The 14,510-nt window shown below is 39.2% G+C and overlaps 1 protein-coding gene across 2 annotated transcripts in view; it reads right to left on the minus strand.

Moving 5' to 3' along the window:
* UEVLD (UEV and lactate/malate dehyrogenase domains) overlaps positions 1-14,510 on the minus strand; it is a gene marked incomplete at both ends in the record, with an annotated part of 51,225 nt that overhangs the window by 26,531 nt on the left and 10,184 nt on the right. For both annotated transcript variants that reach the window (XM_080690855.1, XM_080690854.1), the window contains 4 exons: positions 1,517-1,619; positions 7,038-7,156; positions 8,645-8,780; positions 13,513-13,676. In XM_080690855.1, the coding sequence (XP_080546981.1) occupies positions 1,517-1,619; positions 7,038-7,156; positions 8,645-8,780; positions 13,513-13,676 (522 nt within the window). The remainder of the gene's footprint in view (positions 1-1,516; positions 1,620-7,037; positions 7,157-8,644; positions 8,781-13,512; positions 13,677-14,510) is intronic.

The following is a 14,510-nucleotide window of genomic DNA, read 5'->3' on the forward strand; positions in this document are numbered from 1 at the left end:
TCTGTGCCGGTCATACCAGCTATTCAGGAGGCTAAGGCAAGAGGGTTTCTTGATCCCAGGGGTTCTTGATCAGCCTGGACAATATAGCAAGAACTCATCTCACAGGGGTTAGGAGTAGGTAGAAAAAAAAGAACGAGAGGAAAGAGAAAACAACTATTTTAAAATATACTTTTTTTGTGTGGTACTAGGGATGGAATTCAAGGCATTCTACCTCTGAGCTACACCTTCAGCCCTATTTTTTATTCTTTATTTTGAAACAGGGTCTCACTGAGTTGCAGAGTTGCAAAGGACCTCACCAACCAGCTGAGGCTGGCTGTGAACCATGATCCTCCTGTCTCAGACTCCTGAACACTGGGATTACAAGCATGTGCCACCAAGCCCGGCTTAAAATACACACACACACACACACACACACACACACACACACACACACACACCAAATTTTTTGCAGGGCTAGGACTTATACCTAGGACTTCATGCATGCTAGGCAAGTGTAAGCAATGTGAATTAAATTTTTCTTTATTTTTCATTATCACTTTGCTATATACCAAGAGATAAGTGTCATTATTTCTACTTTACAGATGAGAAAACAAACTTTGAGAGATTATAGCATCTAATAAGTGCCAGAGCTATAATGTGGCATGGCTAGACTGCAAACCCCTGTCTCATTCTAAAACCAGTACTACTGGCCAGGTGCATGCTTGTAATCCCAGCATTCGGGAGGCTGAAACCGTAGGATTGCGGTTTGCAGACAGCCTCAGCTACTTAGTGAGGCCCTCAGCAACTTAGTGAGACCCTGTTTCAAAATAAAGAATAAAAATAGGGTAGGGAGTGTGGCTCGGAGGTCAAATTCCCCTGGGTTCCATCCCCAGACCAACAAAAATAAATAAATAAATAAAACCAGTACTATTAACCAATACATTTTAAGAATGGAAGCAATCAGAAAAAACATATTTATCCAAGAGATAGGCAGAGACATAGAATAAATCTTTCTGACCAGTTTGAATGAATCTGAATGTTATTTGCTCAACTGGTTCTGAACATAATTAATTACAATCTCTGTATAACTTGTATAAGTCACTTAACCTACTTGAAATTTGTTTCCCAATATGTACAATAAGGGGCTTGATTGAAGTGCATAGTCTTCAAGGTGCTTTACAGTATTAAAATTTTAGGATTCAAGCCTGATGTGGTAGTGCATACCTATAATCCCATCTACTCAGGAGTTGAGGCAAGAGGATTGCAAATTTGAAGTCAGCCTGCGCAATTTGGTGAGATGCTGTCTCAAAATAAAAAGGCTGGGGATGTAGTTCAATATTTGCCTTGTAAATGAGAGGCACTGAGTTCAATCACCAATATATGGGGTGGGGAGGAGAGAGAATATAGAAAATTTGATCTCTAGAACCACCAAAAGAAAAAGAAAAGAAGAGAGAGAGATTGAGACTGAATGATTGAACGATTCTAGACTCAAATACAAAGCAAGTAAGGTAATCATCTTTAAGCAGAATAACCAAACCTTTACTGATCTCCACATTGGGCAGGCTGAAGATGTCAAGGTCCATTGTCCCTCCTTTAGTCCCTTCTGAGAGGTCTAAAAGGACTAATCTGTCTGCAATGCCCTGTATAATACAATAAGAAAAAGAACAGCAATTTAAATTAAGAAGCAAGAGCTAAATGAAACTTTGTGTATTGTATTAAAAAAGAAAAAGTAAGAGAATGGCAATGGAAGTGATATGCAAATTATTATGAACTTGAATTAACATAATCTTCTAGTCTTAACTACTGAAAACTGGGATCTAACAAACTTAACTCAGACACCATCCACTGCAGGTTTCTTTTGATGGGATGGGTAATAAAGATGACCTGGTACACTCAGTAAGTCTGCATTTATGAAAATGTTTATGTTTTCATTCTGATGTAATTTCCATTCTGAAACAGTTCAAAGTGATTTGGGGATCTATTTTAGTACCTCACTCCTAGCATGGAAAGTTAAAACTAATGCCAGATTTCTTAAAAAAAAAAAAAAGACAATAGCCATAAATCTAAGGTCAAATTTTATTATTATGTGATATTCTCACAGGAGACCTCCTGGAAACATCTCCTGTCTACATGTCTGTGAATGGCTCCCTGGGTGGCACAGTAGGTGACCTGTAAATAACTGTATGGGAACTCAGAGAGTCAGTTTCCCTTTATGGAAGGTCTTTTCCCAAAGTACCAGGAGACGTGAAGATTAGCAGGGCAAAAGTACCCATGATCTACCAGACACTCAGGCAGAAAACTTAATGGCTAAGAAAACAACTCCACTATACTCCCTGTTAGCTATGTAACATCAGGCAAGCCAACAAAATCAGCCTGACTTCATATGGTTGTTAGAACAATTATGTGGCATGCAATAGTCCTCTCTAAATTGTAGCTATTAATTTTATTATTGTTAACCACACTCACAAGAGAAATGCAAAGAAAACTATGAGTTCCCACTTGCATTATCAGACACAAAAAGGCTGAAAAGCTTAACAGTAGTTGTGGGAAAACAGGTATTCTTAAATAGTATAGATGTCAGGATAAACTGGTACAAAATATATGAGGGATAATTTGGCAATTCCTATAAAAAATTTAAAACACTTAAAAATTTAAACAACTCCTTTAATCCATAAATCTCATTTATAGAAATTATCATACAGAGTCTGGCCTAGTGGTACACACTTATAGTCCTAGTACTTGGAAAGCTGAGAAAGGAGGATCACAGGTTTATAGCCACCCTGAGCAACTTGTAAGGCCCTCCACAACTTAGGGAGACCCTATTTAAAAATAAGGAATAAAATAGGGCTGGGGGTATTGCTCAGAGGTAGAATGCACCTGGGTTCAATTCCCAGTGCCAGAAAAAAAAAAAATAGCCGGGCATGGTGGCACATGCTTGTAATCCCAGCATTTGGGAGGCTGAGACAGGAGGATCGCAGTTCGCAGACAGCCTCAGCTATTTAGTGAGGCCCTTTGCAACTCAGTGAGACCCTGTTTCAAAATAAAGATTAAAAAATAGGGCTCAGGGTGTAGCATGAAGGTAGAATGACCCTGTGTTTCATTCCCACTACCACAAAAAAAAAAAGATAAGAACTAAAATACTCATCACAAATGATAATCACAAAGCAGTATAAGAGAGTAGCTTAGAGAAGAACTCCTCAAGCTTTAATGGCTCACTGTTTAATGAATCACTGAAATAGAGATCTCCAGGGATTTATCAAACTGCAGATATAGAACTAGGGTTATGCATTTCTAACAAAGTGTCAGGAGATGCCAACGTTGCTAATCTGAAAGCCATGTTTTGAGCGCTAAGGCCCTAGAATACAGACGCTGGTAAAAAGATTAACTGACTTCAAATCCTGGTTCCACCACTCACTAACAGTGACTTTGAGCAAGTTGGGTAACCTCCCCATTCCCTGGTTTCTTCATTTGTACAATGCTGATGACAACAGTACCTAAGCAATAGGGTTGTCGTAAAACCAGCCAAGAATGTAGACAAGTGCCTGGCACCCAGTAAGCATTTGGTAAAGGATGGTTACTGTTGTTATTACAGTAACAACTGCTGCTATTACTACTGCTTACTAATGCCACTGTTGGACTGCTATGACTGTCATATTATTTGAATATTGTATCTTGTACCAAATTACTAATGTTAAAAAGAAGCATAGACAGCCCGGCGTGGTGGCGCACGCTTGTAATCCCCGGCGCTTGGGAGGCGGAGACAGGAGGATCGCGCAGGTTCGAAGCCAGCCGCGCTGGCGTAAGAGACCCTGTTTCAAAAATATAAAATAGGTCTGGGAGTGTAGCCCGGAGGAAGGAGGGCTTCCAGGAACCCCAGTACCACCAAAAAAAAAAAAAAAAAAAAAAAAGAAGCATAGACAAAAATTTTATCCAGAGGCTTCAAAGACAATGACAATAAGACTTTAAATAAACATGACTTTATAAGGCATATTACCATGTTTACCTACCCCCCAAATATATCTATAATTAATTAAAAATAAAAGCCGGGCGTGGTGGCACACGCTTGTAATACCAGCATTTGGGAGGCTGAGACCAGAGGATCGCGGTTCGTGGACAGCCTCAGATACTTAGTGAGGCCCTCTATAACTTATTGAGACCCTGTTTCAAAATAAAGAATAAAAAATAGGAGCTGGGCGTGGTGGCGCACGCTTGTAATCCCCGCACTTGGGAGGCTGAAACAGGAGGATTGCATGGGTTCGAAGCCAGCCTCAGCTGCTTAGTGAGGCTCTCAGCAACTTAGTGAGACCCTGTTTCCAAATAAAATAGAAAAAAGGTCTGGGAGTATAGCCTGAAGGTAGAAAGCCTCTGGGTTCCACCCCCAGTACCACCAAAAAAAAAAAAAAAAAAAAGGGCAGGGGGTGTAGCTCGGAGGTGAATGTCCCTGGGTTCCATCCCCAGACCTGCAAAAATAAATAAATAAATAAATAAATAAATAAATAAATAAATAAATAAATAATAAAAATAAAGGCCAGGCATGGTGGCGCACGCTTGTAATCCCAGCATTCGGGAGGCAGAGACCAGAGGATCATGGTTCACATATAGCCTCAGCTACTTAGCAAGGCCCTTAGCAACTCAGTGAGACTGTTTCAAAAAAGAAAAGAAAAAAGAAAAGAAAATGGGACTGAGGTGTAGCTTGGAAGTAGACTGTCCTTGCATTTCATCCCCTGTACCACAAAATAAAGTAATAAATAAGTAAATAAATAAATAAATAACAATAAAGCTCAATACTGTTAGGGATATATAATACCAGGTTGAAATTGGGCATGATGAAACATGCCTATAATACCAGTACTTGGGAAGCTGAGACTGGAGGATCACAGATTTTAGGATAGCCTCAGCCACATAGAGGCATTCAACAACCTAGCGAGACCTGTTTCCAAACAAAGATAAAAAATAAAAAAGGGTTTGGGGTATAGCTCAGAGGTAGAATGCCCCTGCACTCAATCCTCAGTATCATAAAACAAATAAACAACAACAAAAAATATCACTACTGTTAGGGGTGTTAAAAACCATGTTGAAGCTGGACATGGTAATTTATACTTGTAACCCCAGTACTTGGGAGGCTGAAATAGAAGGATCACAGCCTCAGCAAGTAGCATGCCTCAGCAAGTAATCTAGCAAGACCCTGTTTCAAAACAGAAAATAAAAAGGGCTGGGGGTATAGCTTGGAATTAGAATGCCCCTGAGTTCAATTCCCAGTACCAGTTAAAAAACCACCACCAACAAAAAAAAAAAAACAGGTTGAAATATTGAAATACATACTTCTATTAGCAGCATAAATTAATTCTGCCTTTCTGTAGAGCAATCTAGCAATACCATAAGATAATTTATGTCCTGTCACTCACTGGTTCCATTTCTGAGATACCCAAAAAGACAAGAAAATCAATCTCAATCTCAATCTCTCTCTCTCTCTCTCTCTCTCTCTCTCTCTCTCTCTCTCTCTCTCTCTCTCTCTCTCTCTCTCTCCCCCCCCCCTCTCTCTCCCTTTCTCTCTCTCCCCCCTCCCTCTCCCTCTCCCTCTTTCTCTCTCTTTCCCTCTCTCTCCTCTCCTCTCTCTCTCTCCCTCTCCTCTCCCTCCTCCCCTCTTTTTCTTCTCCTTCTCCTTCTCCTTCTCCTTCTCCTTCTCCTTCTCCTTCTTCTCTCTCTCTCCTCTCTCCCTCTCCCTCTCCCCCCCTCCCCCTCCTCCTCCTCCTCCTCCTCCTCCTCCTCCTCCTCCTCCTCCTCCTCCTCCTCCTCCTCCTCCTCCTCCTTCTTCTTCTTCTTCTTCTTCTTCTTCTTCTTCTTCTTCTTCTTCTTCTTCTTCTTTTCTCTCTCTCTCTCCCCCCACCTCTCTTTTGGTACTTATGCCACCACACCTAGCAGCAACTATTAAAGTAAGGCTTATAGAAGCATTTTATATAGTAACAAAAGAACTAAAAACAATTCAAATCCCAACTAAGTAGCAGTATACTCAGATAAAGGATAAAGAAAATAAAACTACAAAGTGCCAAAAGTTAGCATATACAATTCTGAACAACCAGCTTTAAAAATTTCCTAGCTCCTTGAAATTCAATTAATTATTTGCTGAAACAGAACTTACCTCCAAGATTTATGTGAGTCTTAAATGGAGAAGGAAGAACTTAACAAAATAATAAAATTTTAATAGAAAAACAGTTTATAGAAAATCAGTCACCAAATAAACATATATAGTGACAGCGTTTCTATTCTAGACTACATCTCTCAAATAACACAGACACGTTGTCACCATGATTCTGGACCCTGGAGGATGGTGGACAAGTCTTTTACCTCTGTGGAAAGGGATTTAAGCCTTTATACAAATAATTTATATAGAAAAGATTTAGAAAAAAAGACTGACAAGAACACAAACAAATCACAAAAGAATAAAAAATATTAACTCAGACAGTGTGGTTCTAAAAAATGTAATTATATAAGACAAGGCAATCCTTTTAAAAAAAATGCTAATCTTAGAGAGAGCTAAAAGTAAATATAATATTAAATAAGAGCTTAATTAAAGCATCATGACTCAGAAAACACAAAAGGATTTGTGACTCAGTCAGATGAATGTCAGACTGAGGCTTCCCTTGGAGTAGGATGAGCCCACTGTTCAAAGCACTTTTTCAAAGCCTAATTCATGACTAACTACTAATTAAGAGGCAACGGAGACCTTTCAGCCTTTTTTGTCAGCTTACTAAATATACTTTAAGGCAAAATGGTTTTTCTACATGACAAAATGAATCATTATTTCTTGGATATTAAACATAAACTGCCTATTAGGAGGATCACAAGTTCAAAGCCAGTCTCAGCAACTTAGCAAGATCCTTTTTCCAAATAAAAATAAGTCAGCCTGGGGGTATAACTCAGAGGTAGAATGTCCCTAAGTGTTCAAACGCCAGGACCCCCCCCCCCTACGCACAGACAAATTATATATATATAATAGGTACACTGCCTAAAAGTGTGGCACTATGATAGATGTATGTATAACCATTATTCGTACATACCTTTGCTGAAATTGCTAATATGCAGGCAATACCCAACTCTCCAGTTCCAACAACAGTAATTTTACTGACTGCTTTATTCTCCTGATTTGTCCAATTTTTTGAATTTATGTCTGAAACACCTATAAAAAAAAAAGTAGGTTGTTCTGAGAATTAAAAAAATAACATCTAGATATCTTTTTACCATCTTTTACAAAATACACTAAGCCAAGCTTGGTGGCACATGCCTGTAATTCCAGTACTGGGGAGGCTGAGACAGAAGTATCACAGGTTTGAAGTCAGCTCAGCAACTCAGTGAAACTCTGTTTCAAAATAAAAAAAAAATAAGGCTGAGGGTATAGCTAGGAGGTAGAAGTCCCATGGGTTCCATCCTCAGTATGCCCTAAACACACACAAATACACCAAAAACTCAGAAAGAAAACACTGTACTAGTTCATAATAGGTATTTAAAAAAAATACTTATTGACCAAATGAATGTAATAAAGACAGGAGTCTTATATTAAATATTCTATTAAATAGAGGCTATCTTTTAAAAGAAAGCATTTTCCAAACATTTTATTTATTTACTTATTTTTGTCATACTAGGGATGGAACCCAGGGGCATTCTACCTTGGAGTTACACCCCCAGCCCTATTTTTTATTCTTTATTTTGAAACAGGGTCCCACTGAGTTGCAAAGGGCCTCACTAAGTAGTTGAGGCTGTCCACGAACCGTGATCCTCCCTGTCTCAGCCTCCTGAATGCTGGGATTAAAAGTTTGAGTCAGCCGGGCATGGTGTCACACGCTTGTAATCCTCGCACTTGGGAGGCGGAGACAGGAGAATCATGCAGGTTCAAAGCTAGCCTCTCTGGCTTAAGAGACCCTGTTTCCAAATAAAATATAAAATAGGTCTGGGAGTGTAGCCCGGAGGTAGAAGGGTTCCATCCCCAGTATCACCAAAAAGAAAAAAAAAAGCTTGAGTCATCATGCCCGGCTCCTTCTAAACATTTTAAAAAATATTATATCAGTCTAAAAAATATAAAATTTCTCTAATTTTGAAAAACATTGATTCTTACTGCTTTGGCTACAATACAAGGAAAAGGTTTAACACCCTAGTGAAACTTTCTAAGCATGAGTATTTGACTTTATTCTTTTTTTTTTTTTTGCGGGTCTGAGGATGGAACCCAGGGACATTCAACCTCTGAGCCATACTCCCTGCCATATTTATTCTTTAATTTGAAACAGGGTCTCACTGAGTTGCAGAGGGCCTCACTAAATAGCTGAGGCTGTCCACAAACCGCGATCCTCCCATCTTAGCCTCCCGAATGCTGGGATTACAAGCATGCGCCACCACGCCTGGCTCAGACCTATTTTATTTATACTTTTTTATTTGGAAACAGGGTCTCTTAAGACAGCGCGCTGGCTTCGAACCTGCACAATCCTCCTGTCTCCTCCTCCCAAGCGCAGGGATTACAAGTGTGTGCCACCACGCCTGGCAGAAATTTTTGATTAAATACAAATATGCATCTACAAGCACACATTTATTGGGAAAAATCAAGTAGCAGAGTAAAGGATATAAGTAAGAAATTGTGAATTCATAACTCTTAAAGCAATCTAACAAAAATACAAACCTTCTGTGATCTTTGCAATGTAGGCTAGCAAGTCTACCTGCCGTGCTTCATCTGATGATGACAGAGAATACATGGGAAGTTCCTCTTGGAACTTGGCGATCATTTCTTTAATTAATCCAACAATAACAGATTTAGGCTGCAGAATACATATAAGGGAAAAGTTACCTAAGATTTTTGCTGAATAATATTACCTTTCAACATATACACTGTCATAGAGTTAGCCAAAAGGAAATACAATTGACCCTTGAACAACACAGTAGTTAGAAAGCCCAACCCATGCATAGCTAAAATCTGAGCATAACCCTTACTTAATTACTTCTGGTCCTGGTGGTACACATTTGTAATCCCAGCTACTCAGGAGGCTGAGGCAGGAGAAATGCAAGTTCAAGATTAGCCTGGGCAGCTAGTAACATTCTTTTTCAAAATAAAAAGGACTTGGCTTGTAGATTAATGGTAAAATGCAATGTAGCATATTCTATACAGTGTAGCATGCACAAGGCCCTAGGAGATTCAATCTCCAGTAACACCAAAACAAAATAAAAACAAAAACTTTTTTTTTTTTTTTTTTTTTTTAGAAACTGTGGATTGAACCCAGGGGTATTCTAGGTTTCAGGCTACACCTCCAGCCTTATTTTTTATTCTTTATTGTGAAACAGGGTCTCAAGTTGCAGAGGGCCTCACTAAGTAGCTGAGGCGGGCAGCGAAACTGCAACCTTCCTGTCTCAGCCTCCTAAGTACCAGGATTATAAGCATGTGGCACCACACCCAACTAAAAACAAAAAGTTAACCACTAGCATTCTGCTGTTCACCACTACCCTTACCAATAATACAATCAATTAAGACATATTTTCTATGCTACATGTATTCTATACAGTGAAAAATATGTGAAAACCATGAGACCACTTTTTACTGTAATGCACAATTTATATAAACACTGAAAATATTAACATCATACAGCATTTTTGTGTGTGTGTGTGTGGTACTGGGGGTGAAACCCAGAGGCTTTCTACCTCCGGGCTATACTCCCAGACCTTTGTTCTATTTTATTTGGTAACAGGGTCTCACTAAGTTGCTGAGAGCCTCACTAAGTAGCTGAGGCTGGCTTCGAACCCGTGTGATCCTCCTGTCTCAGCCTCCCAAGCGTGGGGATTACAAGCATGCACCACCACGTCCGGCTCATCATACAGCATTTTAAATGGATAACAGGATAATCTCAACATGAGCTCACCTCAATATCAACAGAAGATGACTACCATATTATAGTAATATAATACATACTACAGTGAACCTTATGCAGTTATTATTTGATACAACATCTTTATCTCCATTTACATTGTTGTTATATGCATATGGCACCTTTATGGTCTGTATTTGTGTGCATAAGTTTTGATAATTTTTACTTTTTTGATAGATTTCTGTATATTTTGTGTAGTAAATTATAAAAGGTTATCTACATATATTTTATGCATTTATGACATACTTTAATCTTAATTTTTTTTAATATTTCTAGTTTATGCAGCTCATCATTGTTTTCTTTCTTTCTTTCTTTCTTTCTTTCTTTCTTTCTTTCTTTCTTTCTTTCTTTCTTCTTTCTTTTGTGGTAATAGGAATGGAACCCAGGGGCTTTCTACCTTTCTACCTCAAGGCTATATTCCCATACCTATTTTTATATTTTATTAGAAAACAGGGTCTCACTAAGTTGCTGAGAGCCTCAGTAAGTAGCTGAGGCTGGCTTCGAACCTGTGTGATCCTCCTGTTTCAGCCTCCCAAGCGCGGGGATTACAAGCATGCGCCACCACGCCCGGGGAGTATGCTTGTTTTAAAAAGTGCTTAATTCCTCAGAGTCTGGGACTCACTATTTATAAATTAAGAAGATGCCACTAGGGTTAAAAACCCAAATACCTTCAAGGACTAAGCAGATAAAATGAAATATGTGAAGCTTCCAAATATAAGAAAATCTGGAGAGATGATTTTTGTGGCAAACTGCAAAGAATATGCCTATAGGCATTCAAACTCAGGGAGAACAAAACAAAACAAAACCAAGGACTTTCCAATAAAATTTTGTAGGCCTATTGCAGTCTGCTGAATCTCTTCAGGAAAGGATCAGCAATTCCCTGGCCTAGATAACCTCTACATTCCTTCTATTTCCAAAATTCTACAAAATTACACTATATAGTTATAATTCCAACTAAATGAGGAACTTAGAGGTACTATAATACCTTTTTCCCCCTTGTGGTGCTGGGGATTGGACCCAGGGGTATTCTACCTCCACGTACCACCCCCAGTTCTATTTTATTTTTTATTTTGAAACAAGATCTCGCTAAATTGCTGAGGATGGTTTCAAATCTGCAATCCTACTGTCTCATCCTCCCAAGTACAGGGATTACAGGTATGCACCATCAAGCACAGCTAATGTATTACTTTTAAATATGGCAATTTAAACAATGTATTATCTTTTTTTTCTTTTTTTGCAGTACTGGGGATAGAACCTAGGGACATTGTACCTCCAAGCTACACGCCCAGCTCTATTTTTTAGTCATTTTATTTTTTTGAAACAGGGTCTCACTGAGTTGCAAAGGGCCTCGCTCACTAAGTAGCTGAGACTGTCCACAAACCGCAATCCACCGGCCTCTGCCTACCAAATGCTGGGATTACAGGCGTGTGTCACCACGCCGGACTGTAATATATTTTAAAGACTACTTTAAAAGACTTAGCTTAGCTGAGCATGGTGGTGCACGCTTGTAATCCCCGCGCTTGGGAGACTGAGACAGGAGGATCGCACAGGTTCGAAGCTAGCCTCAGCTACTTAGTGAGGCTCTCAGCAACTTAGTGAGCCAGCCTCAGCTACTTAGTGAGGCTTTCAGCAACTTTATTTCCAAATAAAATATAAAAAAGGTCTGGGAGTATAGCCCAGATGTAGAAAGCCTCTGGTTCCACCCCCAGTACCACCAAAAAAAAAAAAAAAAAAGAATTGTGTTATCTAATATCCTTATACTGGATCATCAGAAAACCATTAAAATTCACACATTTTCAACAGATTAATATAGAAGAAATGTTCAATATAATGATAGATGAAAAATACAGAGGTAGGCACAGAAGGACACACCTATAATCCCAGTACTTGGGAGGCTGAGAGAGGAGGTGCGGTTTTTGGCTAGCCCCAACAACTTAGTGAGGCCCATTTCAAATTAGTGAAACTCTGTCTTAAAATAAAAGATAAGATAGGGTTGGGGCTATAGCTCAGAGGTTGAATACCCCTGGGCTTAACCCAGAAAAAAATAAAATGCAGGATTCAAAATTGCATGATGTGAGTTGCCTACATAACGTAAATCAAAACATATGTCGATGAAGAGGAATTTTAAAAACTTAATGCTTGGGTCGTGGAACTCACTTGCCTACCATGCACTAGGCCCTGGGTTCAATCTTGAGCACTATAAAACAAAACACAATAACAAAAAAATTTTTTTTTTTTTAGGTGGTACTGGAGGTGGAACCCAGAGGTTTTCTATCTCCGGGCTATACTCCCAGACCTTTTTTATGTTTTATTTGGAAACAGGGTCTCACTAAGTTGCTGAGAGCCTCACTAAGTAGCTGAGGCTGGCTTCGAACCTGTGTGATCCTCCTGTCTCAGCCTCCCATCCGCGGGGATTACAAGCATGCGCCACTACGCCTGGCCATAACAAAAATTTTAAATGCTCAATTAAGACAAAGCATGTCACAGAAGATTACCTATGGTATGATTCAACTTACATAAAGGTCAAACCAGAAAAAACTACATATATATATATATATATATATATATATATATATATATATATTACATAAGAATGTGTGTGTGTGTGTGTGTGTGTGTGTGTGTGTGTGTGTGTGTGTGTGTGTGTTTTTCACTGGGGATTGAGCCCAGGGGCAGTCTATCGTCCCCCAAGTACTGGCATTAAAAGCATGCAGCACCACACCCAGTCATAAGAATCATCTTTAATAGGGAGGAACTAGGAAACAATTCCCTCATGTCCTGCTAGTAACTTTTCATGTACTTTCTCAAGTAGCAAATAGCTATAAAAAGACAAGCAGCAAAGGACAACTGGCTCCCAGCCAGCTGCTGTGTAGAGGCAGTTGTCACCAGGGTGCTGGAACTTAGCTGATACTAGAGAACTCAATTTCAGATTACTCTTAAAGATCATATAAAGAATGAAAAAGGGTTACTCTCTTTTGGGGGCCCCTCTCCTCTTCTCCCCTCCCTGTGTTGGGGAGCTATTTTTGTTCTTGTTTTTTTTTTTTTTTGTATGTGTGGTACTGGGGGTGGAACCCAGAGGCTTTCTACCTCCGGGCTATACTCCCAGACCTATTTTCTATTTTATTTGGAAACAGGGTCTCACTAAGTTGCTGAGAGCCTCAATAAGTAGCTGAGGCTGGCTTCAAACCTGCGCGATTCTCTTGTCTCAGCCTCCCAAGCACGGGGATTACAAGCATGTGCCACCACGCCCGGTGCTATTTTTGTCTTCTATCTTTCCTTGACTTAAAATAAACTATGGTATTTCTTTATTTAAAGAAAAAGGCTGGGCGTGGTGGTGCACACTTGTAATTTCACTGAGATAGGATGATTGCAGTTCGAGGACAGCCTCAGCTACTTAGTGAGGCCCTTTGCAACTCAATGAGACCCTGTTTCAAAATAAAGAATAAAAAATAGGGGTAAGGATGCAGCTTGGAGGTGGTATGCCCCTGAGTTCCACCCCCAGTACCTTAAATAAATAAATAAATAATAATAAAGAAGGAAAGAAAATTCAGTATTATACTTATTTGTACCATCAGGATCAAAGGCAAATATTCAGAAAAATTAAAACTTTGAGGACAACCCAAATATATCTTACATGGCTCCAGTTCTGGAGATAGGGTAAATATATTCTGCCTTGAGCATCCACATGTTTTCCAACTAAGATTCCCATATTTGCAGTTGGCTTCAAGAAGCAGATGGGGGGCGCAAAAGGATGAGAATCCAAAATCCAGAAACGAATTGGTATGTTATATGTATTACCTATTTGAGACAAAATAAACACATCTTTAAAAAATAATGAAGATACATGTTTTATTATATAGCCAGGTGCATTTTAAAAAATGGGTGGTCTAATCAAGTTTACATATAAGGATTAATATAAATCAAGTTCTATTTCCCCAATTTCATTCCTACTGGAAACGTGTTCCTCTCAGAACACCAGATAACATGTGAGGAAATTAAGACAATGGCCAGTTTATTATCAATTCAATTGAGTAAATACTTATAGGGTCTACTATATCAAGACTTTGGAACACATCTTTTCTTTTTCTTCCTTCTTTCATTTATTTTTGCAGTAGTGGGGGCTGAACCCAGGGGAGACATTCTACTTCCAAACTACATCTCTAGCTCTATTTTTTAGTTTTTATTCTTTATTTTATTATTTACTTATTTATTTATTTATTTATTTATTTATTTATTTATTTATTTTCTGTACTACTGGGGTTCCTGGAAGCCCTTCTACCACTGGGCTACACTCCCAGACCTATTTTAATATTTTTATTTGGAAACAGGGTCTCTTAAGCCAGCGAGACTGGCTTCGAACCTGTGCAATCCTCCTGTCTCCACCTCCCAAGCACAGGGATTACAAGCGTGCACCACCATGCCCGGCTATTCTTTATTTTAAATAGGGTCTGACAAAGTTATGGATGGCCTCACTAAGTAGCTGAGGCTGGCCACAAACCTGTGATCCTTCTATCTCAGCCTCCCAAATACTGGAATTACAAACATGTGCCACCACACATGGCTAGGAACACATCCTTTCTATGTAATTTTCTTTGTCCACCACAAGCACAGATATTGCACCTTCCTTCAAAG

Source organism: Muscardinus avellanarius, assembly GCF_963383645.1.
Source record: "Muscardinus avellanarius genome assembly, chromosome: 1".
NCBI classification, from domain to species: domain Eukaryota; kingdom Metazoa; phylum Chordata; class Mammalia; order Rodentia; family Gliridae; genus Muscardinus; species Muscardinus avellanarius.